The sequence below is a fragment of the Pseudopodoces humilis genome, chromosome 11 (genome assembly GCF_049639895.1).
Source record: "Pseudopodoces humilis isolate 2021_Gansu_Grassland_sample_001 chromosome 11, ASM4963989v1, whole genome shotgun sequence".
NCBI lineage: Eukaryota > Metazoa > Chordata > Aves > Passeriformes > Paridae > Pseudopodoces > Pseudopodoces humilis.
The window spans coordinates 388621-405968 of NC_142210.1; the positions used below are offsets into that span (position 1 = coordinate 388621).

Here is a 17348-nt window from a genome sequence, read left to right on the forward strand (position 1 = left end):
AAAGATGCTACTATGCCATTATTAATGAAATATATTTAATATTTAGTTTTAATTTTCCTACTATTTTTCCTTGCTTTCTTGTAGTGAGCCTGTTTGATTATTGGTGTATTTCCATACAGCTCTCCCCCCACTCTGGCAACCTCCCTGGTTTTGAATATGTGGTGTCATTTGCAGGTTTGCTATTCATACCTGTAATATATTGTTTGTCTTTCTAGATGAGAACAATTTCATCTTATTCCCCATAAAGGCTCATATATGAGTGAGAACTCATATAAAGAGGACAGTACAAATAATCTTTATCCATTATGATTTATTCTCTACAATACTTCATTAGAGGATAGAGTTCAATTATTTACACTCAGAAATTATTATATAGGTAGGAGGCAACCAAGTGTAATATAAAGAATTGGTCTAACGTCTCTGCACTGTAGGTCAAAAGAGGTCTCCTGCTTTAAGGAAATAAATAAACCAAAAAAAACCCCAACAAAACAACATGTAGTTTCTGGATACAAACAGAAAACAGCACTAATAGTCAGTGAAGACTGCAGAGGTTTGTTAATGTACTATGAAAACAAATTATTCTGTGCAAAGGTTAAAATGAACTCTTAGATTTCCTTACAGATTTTTTTTTTTTTGCTCTGATAAATTGTAGATATGTGATATTTTGACCATACAACATACCCAAACTGAAATGGCTTCAGTTGAGATTGACTGTTGAACAACATGAAAAAAAAATAAAAATAAGAACCTCACAGTGAAAACATTTCAACACTGACAGACTCCAGTGATCAAAGACATTCTCCTGTAGTTACTGTAAAACAAAGACAATTCATCATTGCAGTGAGATTATTTATCAGTTGTGGTTGTCATGAGAATAAGCCCTTCTAGACCAAAAGGCACTTGCTTTTAAGGATGAGTTAATCCAGATCAAACCAGGTAACAGTTGCTTTGAATAGTTCTAACCAGCTGTCCCAGCCAAGCAACCATGGGGAAAATCTCAGATCAGTTGGGCACTGATTTCGGTTGTCTCCATCTTGAGGCAATTTAAACTACAGTTTGTGCCTAGTTCACCTCTTTCATCCTTATGCATAGCTGCCATGTAATGATCTAGAAACGGGATTATTTCCTGAGACCACCTGTCTTTGTCATACGTTTCTCTGAGCTGACTTAGCTATTGACACAGTTTTCAACTGATTTTATAGCTGGACCCTTTATGGAACTAAAACTGAGAGGGCCTGTTCCTTAGGCAGCAGACCAGTGTTTCTGATCTGCCAGCTTCTCTTCTCACTGAAACAATACAAGAACACAGTACATATTTAGAGGCATTTATGTTTTGTTTGTTTTTTTAAACAGACTGAGTGGGGAAATAGAAGTGGGAGAGGATAAGACTTTTCCCCAGACCCAAACCATCTGTCCCACTTCAGGCTTAAACCAACCAAGTTACTCAATCCTAAAATTCTGTTCTTTAAAAAAATGACAACTAACCCTCCCCACCCCACCCTTTAGTCATCCCCTAGTCAAAGAAACTGAAATCAGGAAAACACTATACACTGTTGAAGACACAGAACAGGGCAAACACCTGAAAAAGAAACAGTATAGTTGAAAAGCCTGGCACTGTATGCCTGCATGACCAGTCTCACCGAGCGTGCTCAGGGGTGAAGTTTTAGCACCATTTTTTTGCCTTTTTTTAAACCTTTTAGAAATTAAATTCTAACATAGAACACTTGACCAGTAATGAGTGTAGCCCTATGTATCATACTGTTTGACAGCTGAAAGGTGAGTGGTATGCCTGGAGCTGACCCCATCCTCCCCCATCACTACGCGGCACCTGGGGGAGCAATTAGAAACTGGAGTGGCTTTTAACGAGACTCATTTATTCTCAGCAGCAGGAAGTCATGAAACAATCCCTTCATCTTCAATTGCTTTTCAACAACATTACAAGGGAAAAGTGGCAATTTGTAGGAAAGACCCAATATGGAAGGAAAGCTGGGTCAATATTGCACTGTTACCCAGAGGAATCTCCCTCACATCTCCTCCAGCAGAACTTACATGAACATGAAGCAAAATGGCACAAGCTGTGCCTTGCTTCTTAGGGCCAGGAACAGCACCCTGCAGTTCTCAGCTTCCTACTAGCCCTATTCCCTGCCATACCACAGCATAATTTCAGGCTTCAAACACCAGCCAATTACAACACACAAGCAGGCTCTAAAGATGTGTGCAACCAAACAGCCATGACTCTGCTACGCACTTTTATGTTCTTCCCCGACCATTAATGACCCTCCAGAAGCTTGGAAAACCAACCAAACCCACCCCAAATTGTATTCTGAAGTCCAGTTATCTCATTGAAAGAGTGTCATAATTCAGAGTTTATGACATCCCTCAATGATGCTGCAGAATAACAACTTGTAACTTTCTTTCAGAGAAGAGTATTCCTTGTGATCGTCAGCCACAGGAGAAGAAATACAGAATACACACGAGTTTCATGCAGTTTGGGTAATACAGATTTCCCCACTCACTGCCTGGGCAATGACTAAGCTGAGTAAGATAAATCCTACCAGCAAAACTGAACAGCACCATTCCACAGGCCTGGAATAAACTGGAACACTCACAGTCCCTAAGATCAGTAGTCATACCAGCAAAAGTGGCTGTTCTATCAAAGTGAAGGTCCCCAAGACTGTTAGCTTCAATTAAAACAAATTTCAGTCACTGGTCTCACTTGTATGACTACGGTCAGTGCTCTGCAAACCCTAGGGGCCTCCTCAGCCCTAATCCTATCTCTTACAAGTATTTGGAAACAAAATTTGGCTGTAACAGAGACTGTCCAGGCACACTCAAGGATCTTCTCTGTGTGCACAGCACGTGCCATGTCGCTCACAGGCAAAACAGCGTTATATTTCACAGCAGGCTTCATCCCCAAGAATCCAACCTACCAAGGATCTGAGCCTTAAAGCTTTCAAGGGTTTATTTAAATAATGGATTAATTTTTCACATGTTTTCTGTCCAGGAGGATAGGGTGCTATCCAGGTGTTCAACCCTCCCCAATATCATGATGTCCGCCTGTGATGCATGGGGACTGCAATCAGCTCTCAGTACACAACAGATACCAGAGGTTAAAAAAAAATTAAAAAGAACCTAAAAAATGTTTTGTTGGACTCCGTTGCCCAGGCTGCCAGGGGAATGCTCCTACTTGATCTGGGGGGCTTCCATAACAAACAACTCAAGTTTCCAGAGCATCAGTAACACCCAGGAACAGATCAGTCCGAAGCAGCACTTTTACTCCCAAAGGTCTTCTGCACCTCATGACAGTTCGTAGGCATGGAGCCCCAATCCAACTGAACCCCCGCTCGGAGGGAAGACTGAGATAAGGCTTGGGCCCCTGAAGTCCTGTCACACTCTAATCCTCCCCCCAGGTCAGTGGGAAGGCAGACTTGGCAACGGAAGCTAGCATCATAAAATGGTGCAGTAATAGAAGTAACTGGACCAGGAAGAGGAGGCGTCTGCCCCGATGATGTCATAGCCGTTGGTAGCAACTGGGGAGTGGGACTGGTCATGCAGCCGTGTGTCAGGAGTAATGATTGTAGAGGGGGGGGGCATGAAGGGTGCCATTCTGGAAACAATGCTGGCGGGAGGCCATGTACTCTGCATAACTGATTGTCACCTTCTCACTGCGGTACCTATGGGAACAGGCGGAAAAATAATGTCAGACCATGCAACGGCGAGGGACTCGACAGGAAACATTCACCCCAGACTCCCCTTTAGCTCACAGATAGAGATGACCAAGAAGAACCCACTTCTATGAAAAACCTATGTGAGCTTGAATTAGCTCCAATGTCTTGAAAGATGAGTCCTAATTGAGGTGATGATAATTAAAGGGATGCCTGAAGTAACACAAAGGAAATAAATTATTGATTTGTATTTTTTATCTACACACAATGGACAAAAACGGCATGAAAAGTATGCTGGAACTATTCAACTACAGCGATTAAATAATCAGTATTTCACTGTTGTTTACTTTTGTGGTTATCTCCACATTTGAAAAGGTAGTGAAAGAAATGAGGAGGTGGCTAAAGAGAGGTTTACTGTAGCACATAAATGACTTAGTCCATGTTGAACAATTAGAATTCACAAAATGCGAAGTTCCTTTGGAGAGACTGGAATTTTCTGAGTTCTTCTAAAGCATGGTAAACAACAGCCAGCTACAAAGTGGTTCTCAGTTGCACTAAGACCACATTAAGTGAGATTTTAATGAAAACTTTCCTCCTGTCATCTCCTGTTAAAGAAAACCCTGCACACTCACCTCATTTCTACCTAGAGGTAAAGAATGACCTGATAAATTAGTGTTTCTATACAAAAACAGAAAGTCCCAATTTTTACATAACATAAAGGGGGCAGAAACTAATAGGACAGCTGGGGGTATATAAAAGCAAGTAAATTCTGAAAACCAGCCAAATTTGAGTGTTCTTTAGTTTTAAGATAGCTGTCACCTACGAATAGCTACAGCATTCACAGACAAAAACACTGAGAAAAGAAAGTTTCTTTTCATTGAAAAGAAACAAAAAAAAAAAACCCAAAATACCCAACCTTTTTAACTCTCAAAGGTTCTGCTTCTGATCTTTCACATATATGGTGATATTAAAACCAGTGACACTTCTCTTAGAAAAATGCTAACTTTGATCCTGCATGGACCAAACATATTGTGCTTAATTCCATGTGCATTATATGCCTAACATGTGGCATTTGCGATTTGGTCTTTCACACTAGGTATCCTCTGGAAGAGGCATAAAGACTTACATCAAGCACAAATATTTTAAATCACCCAGAAAACACTATCAAGTAAAATTAAGAGACAACAAATACATCTACTTACCTGGTAAGTTTAATTGTTTTCCTAAAATCATTGGTAATGGGAGCCTTAAAGCCACCTTTCCTGAGTAAGGAGTCTATGGTCTGGATCTGATCCCAGTCTATTGAAAAATAGAAGCAAGGCAATTTTTTCAATTTAAAAAATGTTTCAAAAACAAAAGAGATGCATTAAAAGGACTCTAGAAAAACAATCATCTAAACAGGAAACTCTGAGCTTTAGAAATCCTAGTGTTGAATGGGACATATATGGCCTGATGCATGCACACTATCTGCACATGCCTACCCCTTTAAACTCATATTGGAGCTGGTCTATAAAAGAGCAATTCCATTTTCCATTCCATGTCTTCTTATAAAGGTCTGTGTCTTGCTACTCTTGCAGGAACCCCAAATTTTTTCATCATGTGCCACTTAGCTCCCTTGAAAATAAGATAATACTTAGCTCTTTACATAGACACATCGGATTGATGCTCTAGTGATAGCACAGTGCACTGCTATGTGAGAGATCGGAGTTAAAATTCCTACCTGAGTCTTTTGCCCCAGAGCCAGGAGGATGCGACCACTCCACTCTGCTAGGTGGAGGAAAGGAGGAGGCAATATTTTGAGCAGTTACCACGGTGACCACTACTCTATTTGAGTGGGAAGTGTGCTCCAGAGGGGCTGTGTTTCTAGCCCTGCTCTGGAGGATGCTACTTTAGCAACAATGAGGAGGAAAGTGACTCTCCTGTTGGTGCTGTGCAGCGTGCAGTTATCCTAGTTGGTGGGAGAAACACAGAAGAGGAAAGATGCAATGCTGAATGAGGCTGGAAGATCCATACTTTGAGATCCTCTATTTCTTCAGCCCTAAAACATTCTGGCACTAAAATACAGCTGTGCAAAGACATGGGATGAGAGACAGGCCAGATGAAAACCCAGCAGCAACTGTATCAGGTGTCAGTTGTCAAGATTAAGCCTGGTGGTTCCATGGCACCACTATGAGGACAGCATTATATTCCAAGCCCCAAATTGACAGATTTAAGTTACCCAATTCTGTGACACAGTGTATTGACATGTTTGGCTGCCATCTCAAACCCACCTTGTTCCTTAGCAACCTCAGGTAAATACGTGGCTGTGCGTTTGACACCTTTCTCATTGATGAACTCTATTCTGATCCCATGGATTCCAACCTATAGATGGAAATGAACAGCCAGATAAGAGGTGTTTGCTAGCACCGAGTCCATGACTGAGCTGCCAGTCCCATAACACTGTGTATCTCTCTCTGGACAGTTTGGTGTTTGCTTGGGTAAGGTCATTCCCTTCCCCACTCTCTGCCCTTACCAGGCAGGTCTCACAAGGAGCTCTCTTAGCCACCCTTCCCACACAAGCCTCACCAGTGTCCCAGCCACTTCTCCTGAGCTAAGTCTTATCAGTTTTCCATCTCTTGTGTCATGCAAGAGAGACAAAATCTCTGCACACAAGAATGATGCCTAAAATTCCCAACTATAAAGTCCATATATATATTCTTCTTGAACGAAATACACTTCTGTGTAGAAGGTCCTAAAAACCATTAATACCTTTGATCTTAACTACTTTTTATTTCCAGTTTCCATTCACACCATCAAAATTACTTCCCAGGTTTTGACACATGTATTTACATCTATTTTCTACTGGGCCAAGTCCATGAACCACTTTCATGTTTCTTTCATTCCCCCCCAGCCGAAAGCATACTTCTAGGCCATCCTCTTCCTTCCTTCTAGTTTTCCAGCCCCATTTCTTCTATTCCCAGTCTCTTCTATTCCCTATACACCCCTGTAATGAAGGAGATACATCACCATGTACTAACCCGAACCCGAATGGAACCAGAGAGTGATGCAGAGTTCCAAATGCACCTGTTCTCACCTCCCAGTCCAGGTAGTCACTGGCATCCTCAAAGTTAGTGAGGAGGGAGACAGAGCAGAAGAGTTTGGGCAGCTCCTCGCGGGTCAGGGGGGGAAATCGGCTGTCCTTAAGTGCACTAAAGGGAAGAGAAGATATATCACCCAAAACAAGCACCAAAATAAAGTGTCAGATGCTCAATTATTCTCCTTTTGATTATGCCTGCATGAAACACGTTTCTCTGCTACTGCAGAGAAAGTGATTTACATCTCTCCCTAATCTAATGAACTGTAATACCAGTGGCAAGCTTCCTGAAGCTGTCCAATGCCTACTGCAGGCTGAGAGAAATTACGTGCTGCAGATGTCAGAACTGTTAGTATGTAAGACAGATTTGACAGCACCTATTTCTTTCATTTTTGACAGTTACCTGGTTAATGTGTATTCCCTGAGTCCTGAGTGAAGATTCATGGCTGAGAAGGTCCCAATGCAGCCACGCAGCCGCTTGTCTCGCCCCGTCTTCCACGTCACAAAGAGTGGACTGAAAAGGAAAAAAAAAACAAAAAAAGAAGAAAGAAACCCTCGAGCCTCTACAGATATTTGGTTGCTAAGGGGAGACAACCAGGGTATGAAAGAGCCCCATACCTTTGCTTTCTCTCCCTCCAGTAAACCCCAGCCGGCAGGTTTGCTCACCTGCTATCTAGCAAGAACAAAACTTCATCTCTACAGCCCCCACATGCAAGCCCCAACACTTCCCTCCACCTTTTCAGCACACTTCCTTCTCTCCAGCAGTACTCTGGAAGTCCTCCATGGACACCTTCCTGGCCAGACTCTGCTGTCTTCTAATGAGTGAAATGGTTACTTGATCCCACTGATTACCTGTCAGTATTGGTCTTACTTTGTAGCATCCACTAGTTTCCAGCATAGGTCATATAAAAATTAATATAGACGATGCAAGTTAGTTCTTTATACTACCATTTCTATAAATCAGATTTACAATAAAAGCTTTTATTTTTTCTTTTTAAGGAATGAAAAGAAATCCAGAATACTTTTTCTAACTGTTGTTTCCATGAGGATCTGACTTCTGGGTCCATCCCTAAGGCTCAAGCAGTTTATGTCCACATCTTTTGTTTACCTTACATTTGATTTGTATTTACACATATTTTTTCCTGTTGAACACATACCTAAAGCACTTATGTTCCTACACAAACATCATCTGGATTTCCACTTTCCTGTCTACCATCATGAATTACAGGCATAACAGAAGATTCTCACACTCAGCAGACTCATTTCACACTGTTATACTACAACTCATGACTTGGCCTTAAAGAATAAAAAGTTCAGAATAATAGAGCTCTATGAAGAGATAAACAGGTAAAGATGACCATGAAATTAAATGCAAAAAACCCCCCCACTTCTGCAGAAGTGAGTGAAATTGCAAATTCTCTCTACAGAGAGAAACATTAAAAGGACAGTGGTGGTTGCAGCTCTACAAGAATGTCCGAACATCTGCAAAATTCTGTAAGGCAACTGATAATGCTGACCTAATTATAAAAACAGGATCAGTGATTCTGCGACTTGTTCAGAGTACAAAGTACTGAATGCAAGATATCAGTCTGTGGATTTCTATTGAACTTTAAGTAATATGACAGAATATGGTTTTCTGAGATTAAGAAAACATTGACAGGAGTTTTGAACCATTGAGACTGATTTGACAACATAGGTCAGACACTTTCCTCAAGCCCTTGAAGCTCTTGTAAGCAATGTACCTCTGCAGCAAACCTTACAGAAATACTAAGATGTTCTGTTCAGACAACAAAAACAGCACAGTGTGGATGATTTCTCAAGCACAGCAAGAGAACTTCGTATGTCTAAGTAGTGAGAACATAATTTAAACTGTAGCAATAAATCAATGCCTGGTGATGTTCCTCAGAGCAACAACAGAATTAAACCTATCACAGCATAAATGCATCATTCAGGATCTAGTTACCAACTGTGACCAAGGCAAAAGTACTGCCCAAAAGAGCAATTAGTCCTTGAGTGATAATTGCGAAGGACTTCGCCCACAGAGGAAGTGGAAACATCCTTCCACACCCAACAACAACCTTCTGGTTGGCTTGACCAAGACAGGGGATTTACTGTTCTAGTTTTCCAGTAACACTTCAAAGCATTTTCAGGATATAATTTCTCTACATTTTCATCTGTCTATGTATCTATCGTATGTTGAAAGAAAAAACAGAAAATACATTAGAAAATGTACTAAAAAAAAATACTAAACTTACACAGGAGATCTCTGAGAAACACTACTGTCATAAGTTCAGTGGAAATTTACCTTAATCTAATAAAAATTTTGAAAGTACAGCTCAGTCCATGTGACACTCACCCCAAAGAAAAGGCAAGAGAGAACATAAAAACCATAGACTATGAATCTAAGTAAATTTCCCTTCAATTCAAATTGCAGGTTCACATTTTCAATTTACCTCTTTCCCCTTCCAAAGGGAAATAAATCCCACAACACATCTTTCCACTGAGCTGCAACACAGCTTTATACATCCCTAATAGAAGAGATATTATTAGTGGGGAGAGGAAAATTGCATTCAGAAGGCTGAATATTTTAAAATACACCTTAAAGCACATTTAAAACCATTTTTCATTGTGGTCAGGAGAACCGAGGCATAAAGAGATATGGTTCTGTACACACAGATAAAATTTCACTATTTTGAGTGCAGAGAAGATGATGCTTCTGTCTCTGATGAATAAATGCACTCAGCAAATTGCAGGTGCAGCTGACAAAAAGCCCATTGTTCCAGAGCCCCTCCTTGAAAAGTGTTATTCCCCAGATGTACTGAGAAAAGTCACAACAATCTTTTGTCCATGTTCACCCAAGAGCATTTACTGGTACTTTGCAGCCATATCCTCAGCAGATTATGTCAACTGTTTCTTCCCCAGCCACAACATCCCACTTTATATGTGTTTGATGAGGGTTTTTAGGCTGAGAAGGGAATTTCAGCAACTAAAAATTAGCTTCGTCAATTGCAACTACAAAGGGAATTTTGAAGTAGAAAAATACAGTTTGTTTGAAGCAGGGTTTAGCTTGTACCAAAAGGGGAAAAAACCTGTTACAAAACAGGTCTTATGATGCAAATATCTTATTTGTCTTGCATGGCAACTAGAAACATTTATGGTATAGTTTTAGCACCAGTTTGTAATACCTACCATTAAAAAATCAGACTGAAGAACAAAAGTGGAAAAAGTAACCAATTAACTACTTGCATAGGTTCTAAATTGTAATTACTTGCAGTAACTGGAACAGTAAAGCGGATATTTCCTTCCTTTGCCAAGTTAATTCAGACAGAACTACAAGTCCTGCAATGCCACCATCACTCTATTGATCTGTCATCATCCCTGCTAACACTGGAGTAAGGGAACTTTACTTCATAGGTATCTACCAGCTCCATAATTCCCATCAGGAGTGGTGTGCATGTGCATGTACCCTCAGGCTGGTGACTGAAATTCATGGTGGTTTTCAATCCACAGCCCTGTAACTTGCATGTTGTTACACTGTTTATGCCAAATCCTGACCTTCACGCCTGCTTTTATCTTTAAAGTTCAGCACCAGTTTAAAAACCAGTTTAAGAACAGGCTATGCCTCTTGCTATTCAATCAACAGTCTCTTCTCTGTCTGTCCAGAGAGACTTCTGGTATAAACCTTTGTTTTGTCCAAAGATCATTGACATGTCACAAAAGGCCACAATGCAAATTATTTCCGTATTTTCACTCTGCTTACTCTTGTATTTGATTGCATTTGGTTTCAAGTTCATTACAAGACTGTCTCAAGTGGGGCAGTCCTTCCTGCTCCTGTGTGCTGCTCTCCAAGAGAACAAGCCCCATGCTTTTCCCTGGGGTACATCCAACTACTTCCTGGGAGCAACAGCATAAATGCTGAAACAGAAAAAATCCAGGTAAGCATTTGCTGACAGGGGAAGAGAAAGGAAGGGCTGGTTATGCTCTGTTGGTATGCTGATCTAAAACACTTGTAATTATGAGCACAGAAATAACCAGTTAGCAATTTTTAAGTTTTCAAATCTGGGCATAAAATTCAACCAGCTGCTATTCCCCAAAGGACATCCTTTTTGAAACTAGTCAACAGAAAAAGCAACAAAATCCAGCCAGAAATCTCCTCTGACACCAAAAGAATGCAGCTCTATAAAACCATCTCTCTTACTGGCTTAACAGAACAGCAGCAAATAACCCTTTGCACTCCTAGTGACAAAATAATAAGCAGACTGACATCAAATGTTCTAAAGGGAGCCCACTTAGCACAGGTATGAATACCAGAAATGTTTCAGCCTGCAGAGTCCTGGAACTATTTGATATCATAGTCCAGAGCATTTCTCTATTCATTTGTATTTACAGTATTAACCAGCTTACTCTGCGGCAGCATTCAGAACATGTATCCATAATCCAGCTGGAATTAGAACTGCATGGAAGCACAACCTACATCCACCCTGACAGCAGAAAGGTGGGGAGACACTGAATACACAGAAAGAAAGTCCTTGACCTGTTTAAGCCATTATTCCTTACATCAATTTAAAATTCATTAGCTTAAATTAAGGATGTCAGCAACTTTTTATTTTATCTATTGCTCTGGAGGAGGCCCTGGAGGAGTGTCAGAAGGTCCATCTGTCATTGCTCTTTCCCATATAATTCTTTTAACAAACATTTTAACAACATTAACATTTCCACATCTATGCAGTCAACCTTCAGATAAACATTAGCTAAATCTCACCAAAGCAAAATAGCTTCATAAATCCTTCTCCTCACTTCTGCTCATAGACAACTCCTTTCCTGCTAACCTTGGTATCGCCCTTGAAAGTTAACTCTCTTGGCAGTGCTGGGTTCATGGCTGGACTCAAAGGTATCTCCAACCTAAATGATTCTATGGTATTTCCCCACATTGCCCAGCTAGCACTATCTCCCTAACACATCTTCTGTAACTGGTAATTTTTAGATTCCCCTCCCTGCTAAAACCATTCACTTGGACAGCTGAAAACCATTTTGGAAGTTTGGATTCGGATTGTCCAATCCTTACCAGCCCGGCATTTGTTTCAGGATAAACTGGAAACTTGTTCCAAGTTCAATAGCTTACTTTCCATTCACTTTGCAGAAGGAAGTGTCTTCCCTTCTCCAAGTCAGTGTCTCACATTAGAAGCTGAAGCTTCTTCAAATTAATGATGTTATTTAACTGGTTTTTTAGTACAATTTTGTAGGTGGCACTGCTCAGTTAATTTTTTGCAGAGGAATCTACTTACAAAGAAGGGGGCAAACTTTACCAGAACATTACCATGAAGTGGGTTTGCACTCCTCCATGAAGAACACAGTGCCTCATGGAACACACCAGACTGTGAGCTGAACAAGCACCACACCTCTTCACACTTGGCCTAGCTCTCTTTCTGTAGAGCTAATTTTCTCTCTCCAAGCTCACTCACCTCCACCAACAAACAACACTTTAATCTTTTGTGCAATTACAGTGCATCCTGTTGTTGTCAGCAGACAGATAAGGAGCAGAATACCCCCCTTCCTCCCTGCACACCACTCTTCCCACTCCCCAGAGGAAACCCTTCACCCTCCCCCAACCAAACCACAGCTCTGGAAGCCGTTTCCCAGCTTTGCCCCCACAAAAGGGTGTACTCACTAGGGGTCATTGGTAAATCGAGGAAGCCGTGGCTGAGGGAACCCATAGAGATGACAGTAGAGTACATCAAAGCAGTAGCAGCACATCTCTGCTGTCACCACCAGGTTCTTGGTGCTGTTGGCAGTTCCATTGGGCCGAGTAAGTGGGCTCAGAGCTCCTGAAGTGGGATTCATTCGAGTAATTGGGGAATTTCCTGGGCCCAAAGTCAAGTCAGATACATTCTCCCTTCCATTATTCCCATCTGTATGCTGGTGGTTCTGAAGAGGACCTGAACTGGAGCTTGGTACAGTTGTGGTCTGATTCCCATGACTGTGCGTTCCACTCCCAGACAATTTGGGCTTCTTCACCCCACAACAGCCAGCTGCCAGCTTGGGCTCAAGTGGAGGAACACAGCGTCTTTTTCCCATCCTGCTTCAAAACTCGCTGCCTGGAGCACTGCAGAACCCTGGCATAGAGGGGTGGGGAGGGGGGAAAAGTATTACACAAAGAGTTATAGGTGAAAAACCAACAGCTGCTTCCTTGCTTCTGCTACAAACAGAGGAAGGAAACCCTCCAAACCACATGACCAGATACAGCTCTAAAGCCAGTTCAGCAGAATGGGTGTTTTTACACATAAATTAGAATAGTACGGACACAACAGGCATGCAATTACACTTTCCAAGGTATTCAGCACTTTAATAGGTGGCTCATCACATAAAACCGGAACCAGACTTTCCATAAAAAGAACAGAACTGTGGGAAAATAGAAGAAAAAAAGACTTGCGACTACAGATACACCCTATCCACTACTTTTCCTGCTCACCCATTCCTCCTCAGTCAATGCCTGCACTAGTAGGCAAAAAAGTGCATTTCCCTTCCCCATTCCTGAGTGCTGAATGACAGCAGTCCAAAATGGCACCTTTGGGGTTGGACTCCCAGGGGTGTTGCCCTTGATTTAGCACCGGCAGGATCAAAGAGGAGCTAAAAGCACGAAAACACCACTTTCTAAACTACAGACTATTTTCCAGACCACAAACTGGAATCTGCATTTACTTTCTGGGAATGGGTGAATGAATACAGCTCCCAAATAAACATGCAGGGGGTACAGAGAAGATGTGCACGACAGGAAGAGCTGAAGCCAGCATGGGCTGAACAGATGAAAGTGATAATAGCAGGAAACAAGCATGGTAGAAAAAATCCAACAACCCAGGAAAGTGTTTTGCCTGCAAAGACAAGAATATTAGCTCATGCACAACAAGAAGGGGCGGAACAAACACAGGGAGGAAAGGCTGTGCAGGGCAGAGATGAACAAGCACGATAGGCAAGGATTACAGGTCAGTGGCAGGAACTTAAACACCAACATCACCATGAGATCTGAATACACCAGGGGAGAGAAAACCACTGTCAAATGGGACTCAAAGCACAGGCACATGAGTCACAGAGAACACCACGGGAGACTGAAACCTCACTCAGCTCTCAGGAGTACCAGGGAACTACCGTGACCACCAGAGCAGCCCTCCAACCCTCCCAAGCTGAGAGCACAAACACAGTACTGGGGGTGAGGGATGATTCGCACTGAAATTCAGGTTGTGACAACTCCCTCCTTTCACTGCACGTGCAAAGACAGTAAACTTTATTTATAGAGTTTCATCGGTCACAGCAGGAGTCACAGGACTCTCAACTGAACCAGTACTGGTGTAAGGGGTGCTGAGAGGTGCGCCTCGCACGCCCGCAGTGCTTGCTCTGCTTAGGAATCCTCACCTCAAGGTTTTAGAAAGACCAAAAGGAAAAATTTACAAGACCTAAGGAAAATGATAATTTTTCCTCTGATCTCTATTTTGCAATAATAATAAAATCTAAAAAAAAAACCCAATAAAACCAAACCAAACCAGGCAAGAGAAAAGCATAACTTTGACAAAGCGACCATGGAAATTCTTCAGTGCCTATTAAAAGTAACCCGCTCTGGCTCTATGGAGCCTTATGAGCCTTCCCCAGATACCACTGACGGCTCAGCCGCATTGGGGAGGATAAATCATTATTTATTTATTTATCTGGAAGCACAACACTTGATTCAAGACCGGAGACGTGGCAGGGGGGAGCTTCCCTCTCTTATCCCCTCTTCTGCAGCAGGGGCCTAACAAAGGCGGCCGCTCGGCTCCAGCCCCGCTTCCCGAGAGCTCCCCGCGGGCGGCCGGAGGGCACACCGGGGCACCACGGCGGCGGGACGAGCCCCGGGTTCCTGCTCACAAACTTTGCGGGGTGGTGGCGGGGGTTCCCGCAGCCCCGCCGGGTCCAGCCCGGGGAGACCCCGGGGACTCCCGGGGCCCCCGGCCCGAGCCCCCCGAGCAGCACTGGGGCCGCCAGGGGGCGCCGCGGAGCGGGACCCCCCTGCGGCCTCCCCCAGCCCGGGGCGGGCGGGCGGACAACGAGGCCCCCGCCACCCCTGCCTCCCTCACAGCCCCGGGGGGGGGGGGGGGGGCCTCCCCCCCCTCCTGCACCCGTCCCGGCTTCTCCTCCGCCTCAGCCCCGCCGCCGCCGCTGCTGCCCCGCAGCCTTCTGCCGCCTCATGGGGCCATGGGCCTGGGCGAGGCTCCCCGGAGAAGCGGGCCCGGCGGGCGGGGGAGCGGGCAGGGCCCGCCGTAGCCGGGGCTTCCCGGGGCGGCCGGAGGACCGGAGCGAGGCCGCGGGCAGGTCCGCCGCTATCCCGGCAGCCTCCTCCTCCTCCTCCTCCTCCCGGCCGTGAGGTAATGAGGGACGGACACTCATAGTCCGCCAGCCTCCCGGCGGCGCCACCACAATCAAGGCCCCAGGGCGGGCGCTCTGCCCCACGCGGAAACCATAGAGACGCGCGCTTCCGCGCCCTCCCCGTCACGTGAGCATCGCACGTGCGGGAACAAACAGTTCCGGGGACGGGGACGTCACTCGGCAGCAGCTCCGCACTGCCATTGGTCAGCGGGAGCGATGACGGCATTAGGGGGAGGGACGCGAGGCGGGGAGCGTCCATTGCGCTGCTCAAAGCGGGGGAGTCTTTCCGCCGCCTTTATTCCCTCCTCTCCCCCCGGGTGCCCGGAGCGTTGGTGCGGCCCGGCGCGCGGGGCCGGAGGGTGTGAGGGGAGAGCGGCTCGGAGAGTGTGAGGACAGCTTCAGTTACAGCCGCGTGTAAGGAAGTTGTGGCAGGAGCCATCGATAGCACAAGGGAACCAACGCAGAAATTACTTGTTTAGTATTTCCAACTGCCAAATCCTTCCCTCCACCCTTCTTCACAGCACCATAAAAAGCAAATCAGAAAATTAGTGACTTCGTCAAGGGGCTTAGGACATCCTGTAGAAATAAAGAGGCTGTGTATTCCACCCCGAGAGAATTCTCTGGCAGCGGGCGGTTTGGAGTTACCCACTGCAGAGGACAAGGGTTGCTGTGGCTGTACGAGGTGTGTTTGGTGTACATTAGGGATGGGCTAGAGAAAACCACAGAGCTCATTCCTACTTCCCTTCTGACAACACCGGTGAAACACAAGGGCAAAATGAAGAGCGAACTTTGCATAGTCCACAGTACCCACACTGCACATTCAACCCCAAGAGACCAACTGGCTAAACCCTTTCAAGACTGCAAAATGGAATTTATGCCATTTCTGATTGAAGCTTAAGAAATAAATAAGAGGCATAAAAATATGAGCTGGAAAAATCTGGTTGAATCTCTATGGACCTTACTGTATCCTATAGAATAGAATCACAGAATGGTTTGGGTAGGAAAGGACCTTCAAGCTTGTTTTTTTCCACCCCCTGCCACAGGCTGGGATACCTGCTACAGTTTGCTCCTGGCCTTCAACATTACAGAATCTACGTGGTTTCCACAGCACAAGAGCAGCACTAATTACTACCGTTCTCACGTTATGGAACAGCATCATCCTTTTAAGTCTAGATGGCAGCCTTGAATACCAACTTCTGAAAATTAAGGTTACAAAGAATCAGGTGAGAATACCCAGAACAAATCAAGAGTGAGTTCCTAACTTCTGCAGTGTTTACAAGAATCATTCCCTCCCTTCTTCACCCCTACCCTGCCACATACCTCACTCCTTGTTGGTAATGCCTTGGATTGCACCTAAAACACCTTTGCCAAGATATGAAATAGCTCCCAACCCTACAAAAGTCCACTTCATAATCACCAGAGAGCTTCTTGTAGAGTCCTTAGGAATCTGGGAGTGTTGGCAAGATGATTTATTACCCTGACAACATCAAATACTTGACCAGTTGTGCATGTTCTTCTGTTCCTGAAGCACAAGAAATGTGAGGTGACAGCAGTAATTTAATTCCCTCCTTTTCTGATCTTACCTCTGCTTTTAATTTCAACATATACACACAACTACTGTAACTTTCCTAATATCGAAGCTACAATATTATTCTATTAGAATTGTATCTTGCAATGGAAGTGGTTTCATTTGAAAAAGCAAAATCAAGCTAATATGAAAGATTACCATCCAAAGCTGAAATAAACTTGGTTTGAATGAAAAACACAGAAACCGTGTGAATATGGATATTCTACTTACTTCTCTAACTATAAAAATCAGAAAATAAGAATTAAATACTGTATTTTAAATTTAAGTTCTGAAAGAGCTCAGTTCTGAATAAAGGCAAGATAACAGCACTATAACTGGATGAGGAAAAGAATATATTCTTAACAGAGTTAGTTCATGACACTTAAGTTCCCAGCTGAGGAGACCAAAAATGAACTGATTTAGCAATTTTTCTAAAATATTAAGGTTAAATGCACTAGTGCATGGGGGATAATCCACATTTCATCTTTAGGACCTGAACTAGGAACTGCCATTACTCACCCTCCACAGCACAGGGTGCTGGCTAGTTCCCAACATGCTCTTTTTCTTCTCCCCTCAGGCTTCTTCCAAAGCTTCATTTTCAAGTTTACAGCTTGAAGAGTTTCACTGGTACAAAGGTACGCAAACTTCTCAC

At 43.6% G+C, this 17348-nt stretch overlaps 1 protein-coding gene across 1 annotated transcript; it reads right to left on the reverse strand.

Moving 5' to 3' along the window:
* Positions 1–2938: 2938 nt before the first annotated feature.
* Positions 2939–17314, reverse strand: AMMECR1L (AMMECR1 like). Its single transcript, XM_088060815.1, has 7 exons — positions 17216–17314; positions 12407–12851; positions 7142–7252; positions 6739–6853; positions 5936–6026; positions 4868–4964; positions 2939–3674 (listed from the first exon to the last, which is right to left on the reverse strand). Exons 2-7 carry the CDS (start codon positions 12811–12813, stop codon positions 3563–3565), a joined length of 933 nt encoding a protein of 310 aa, XP_087916941.1. The 5' UTR covers positions 12814–12851; positions 17216–17314; the 3' UTR covers positions 2939–3562.
* Between the last annotated feature and the right edge of the window lie 34 nt (positions 17315–17348).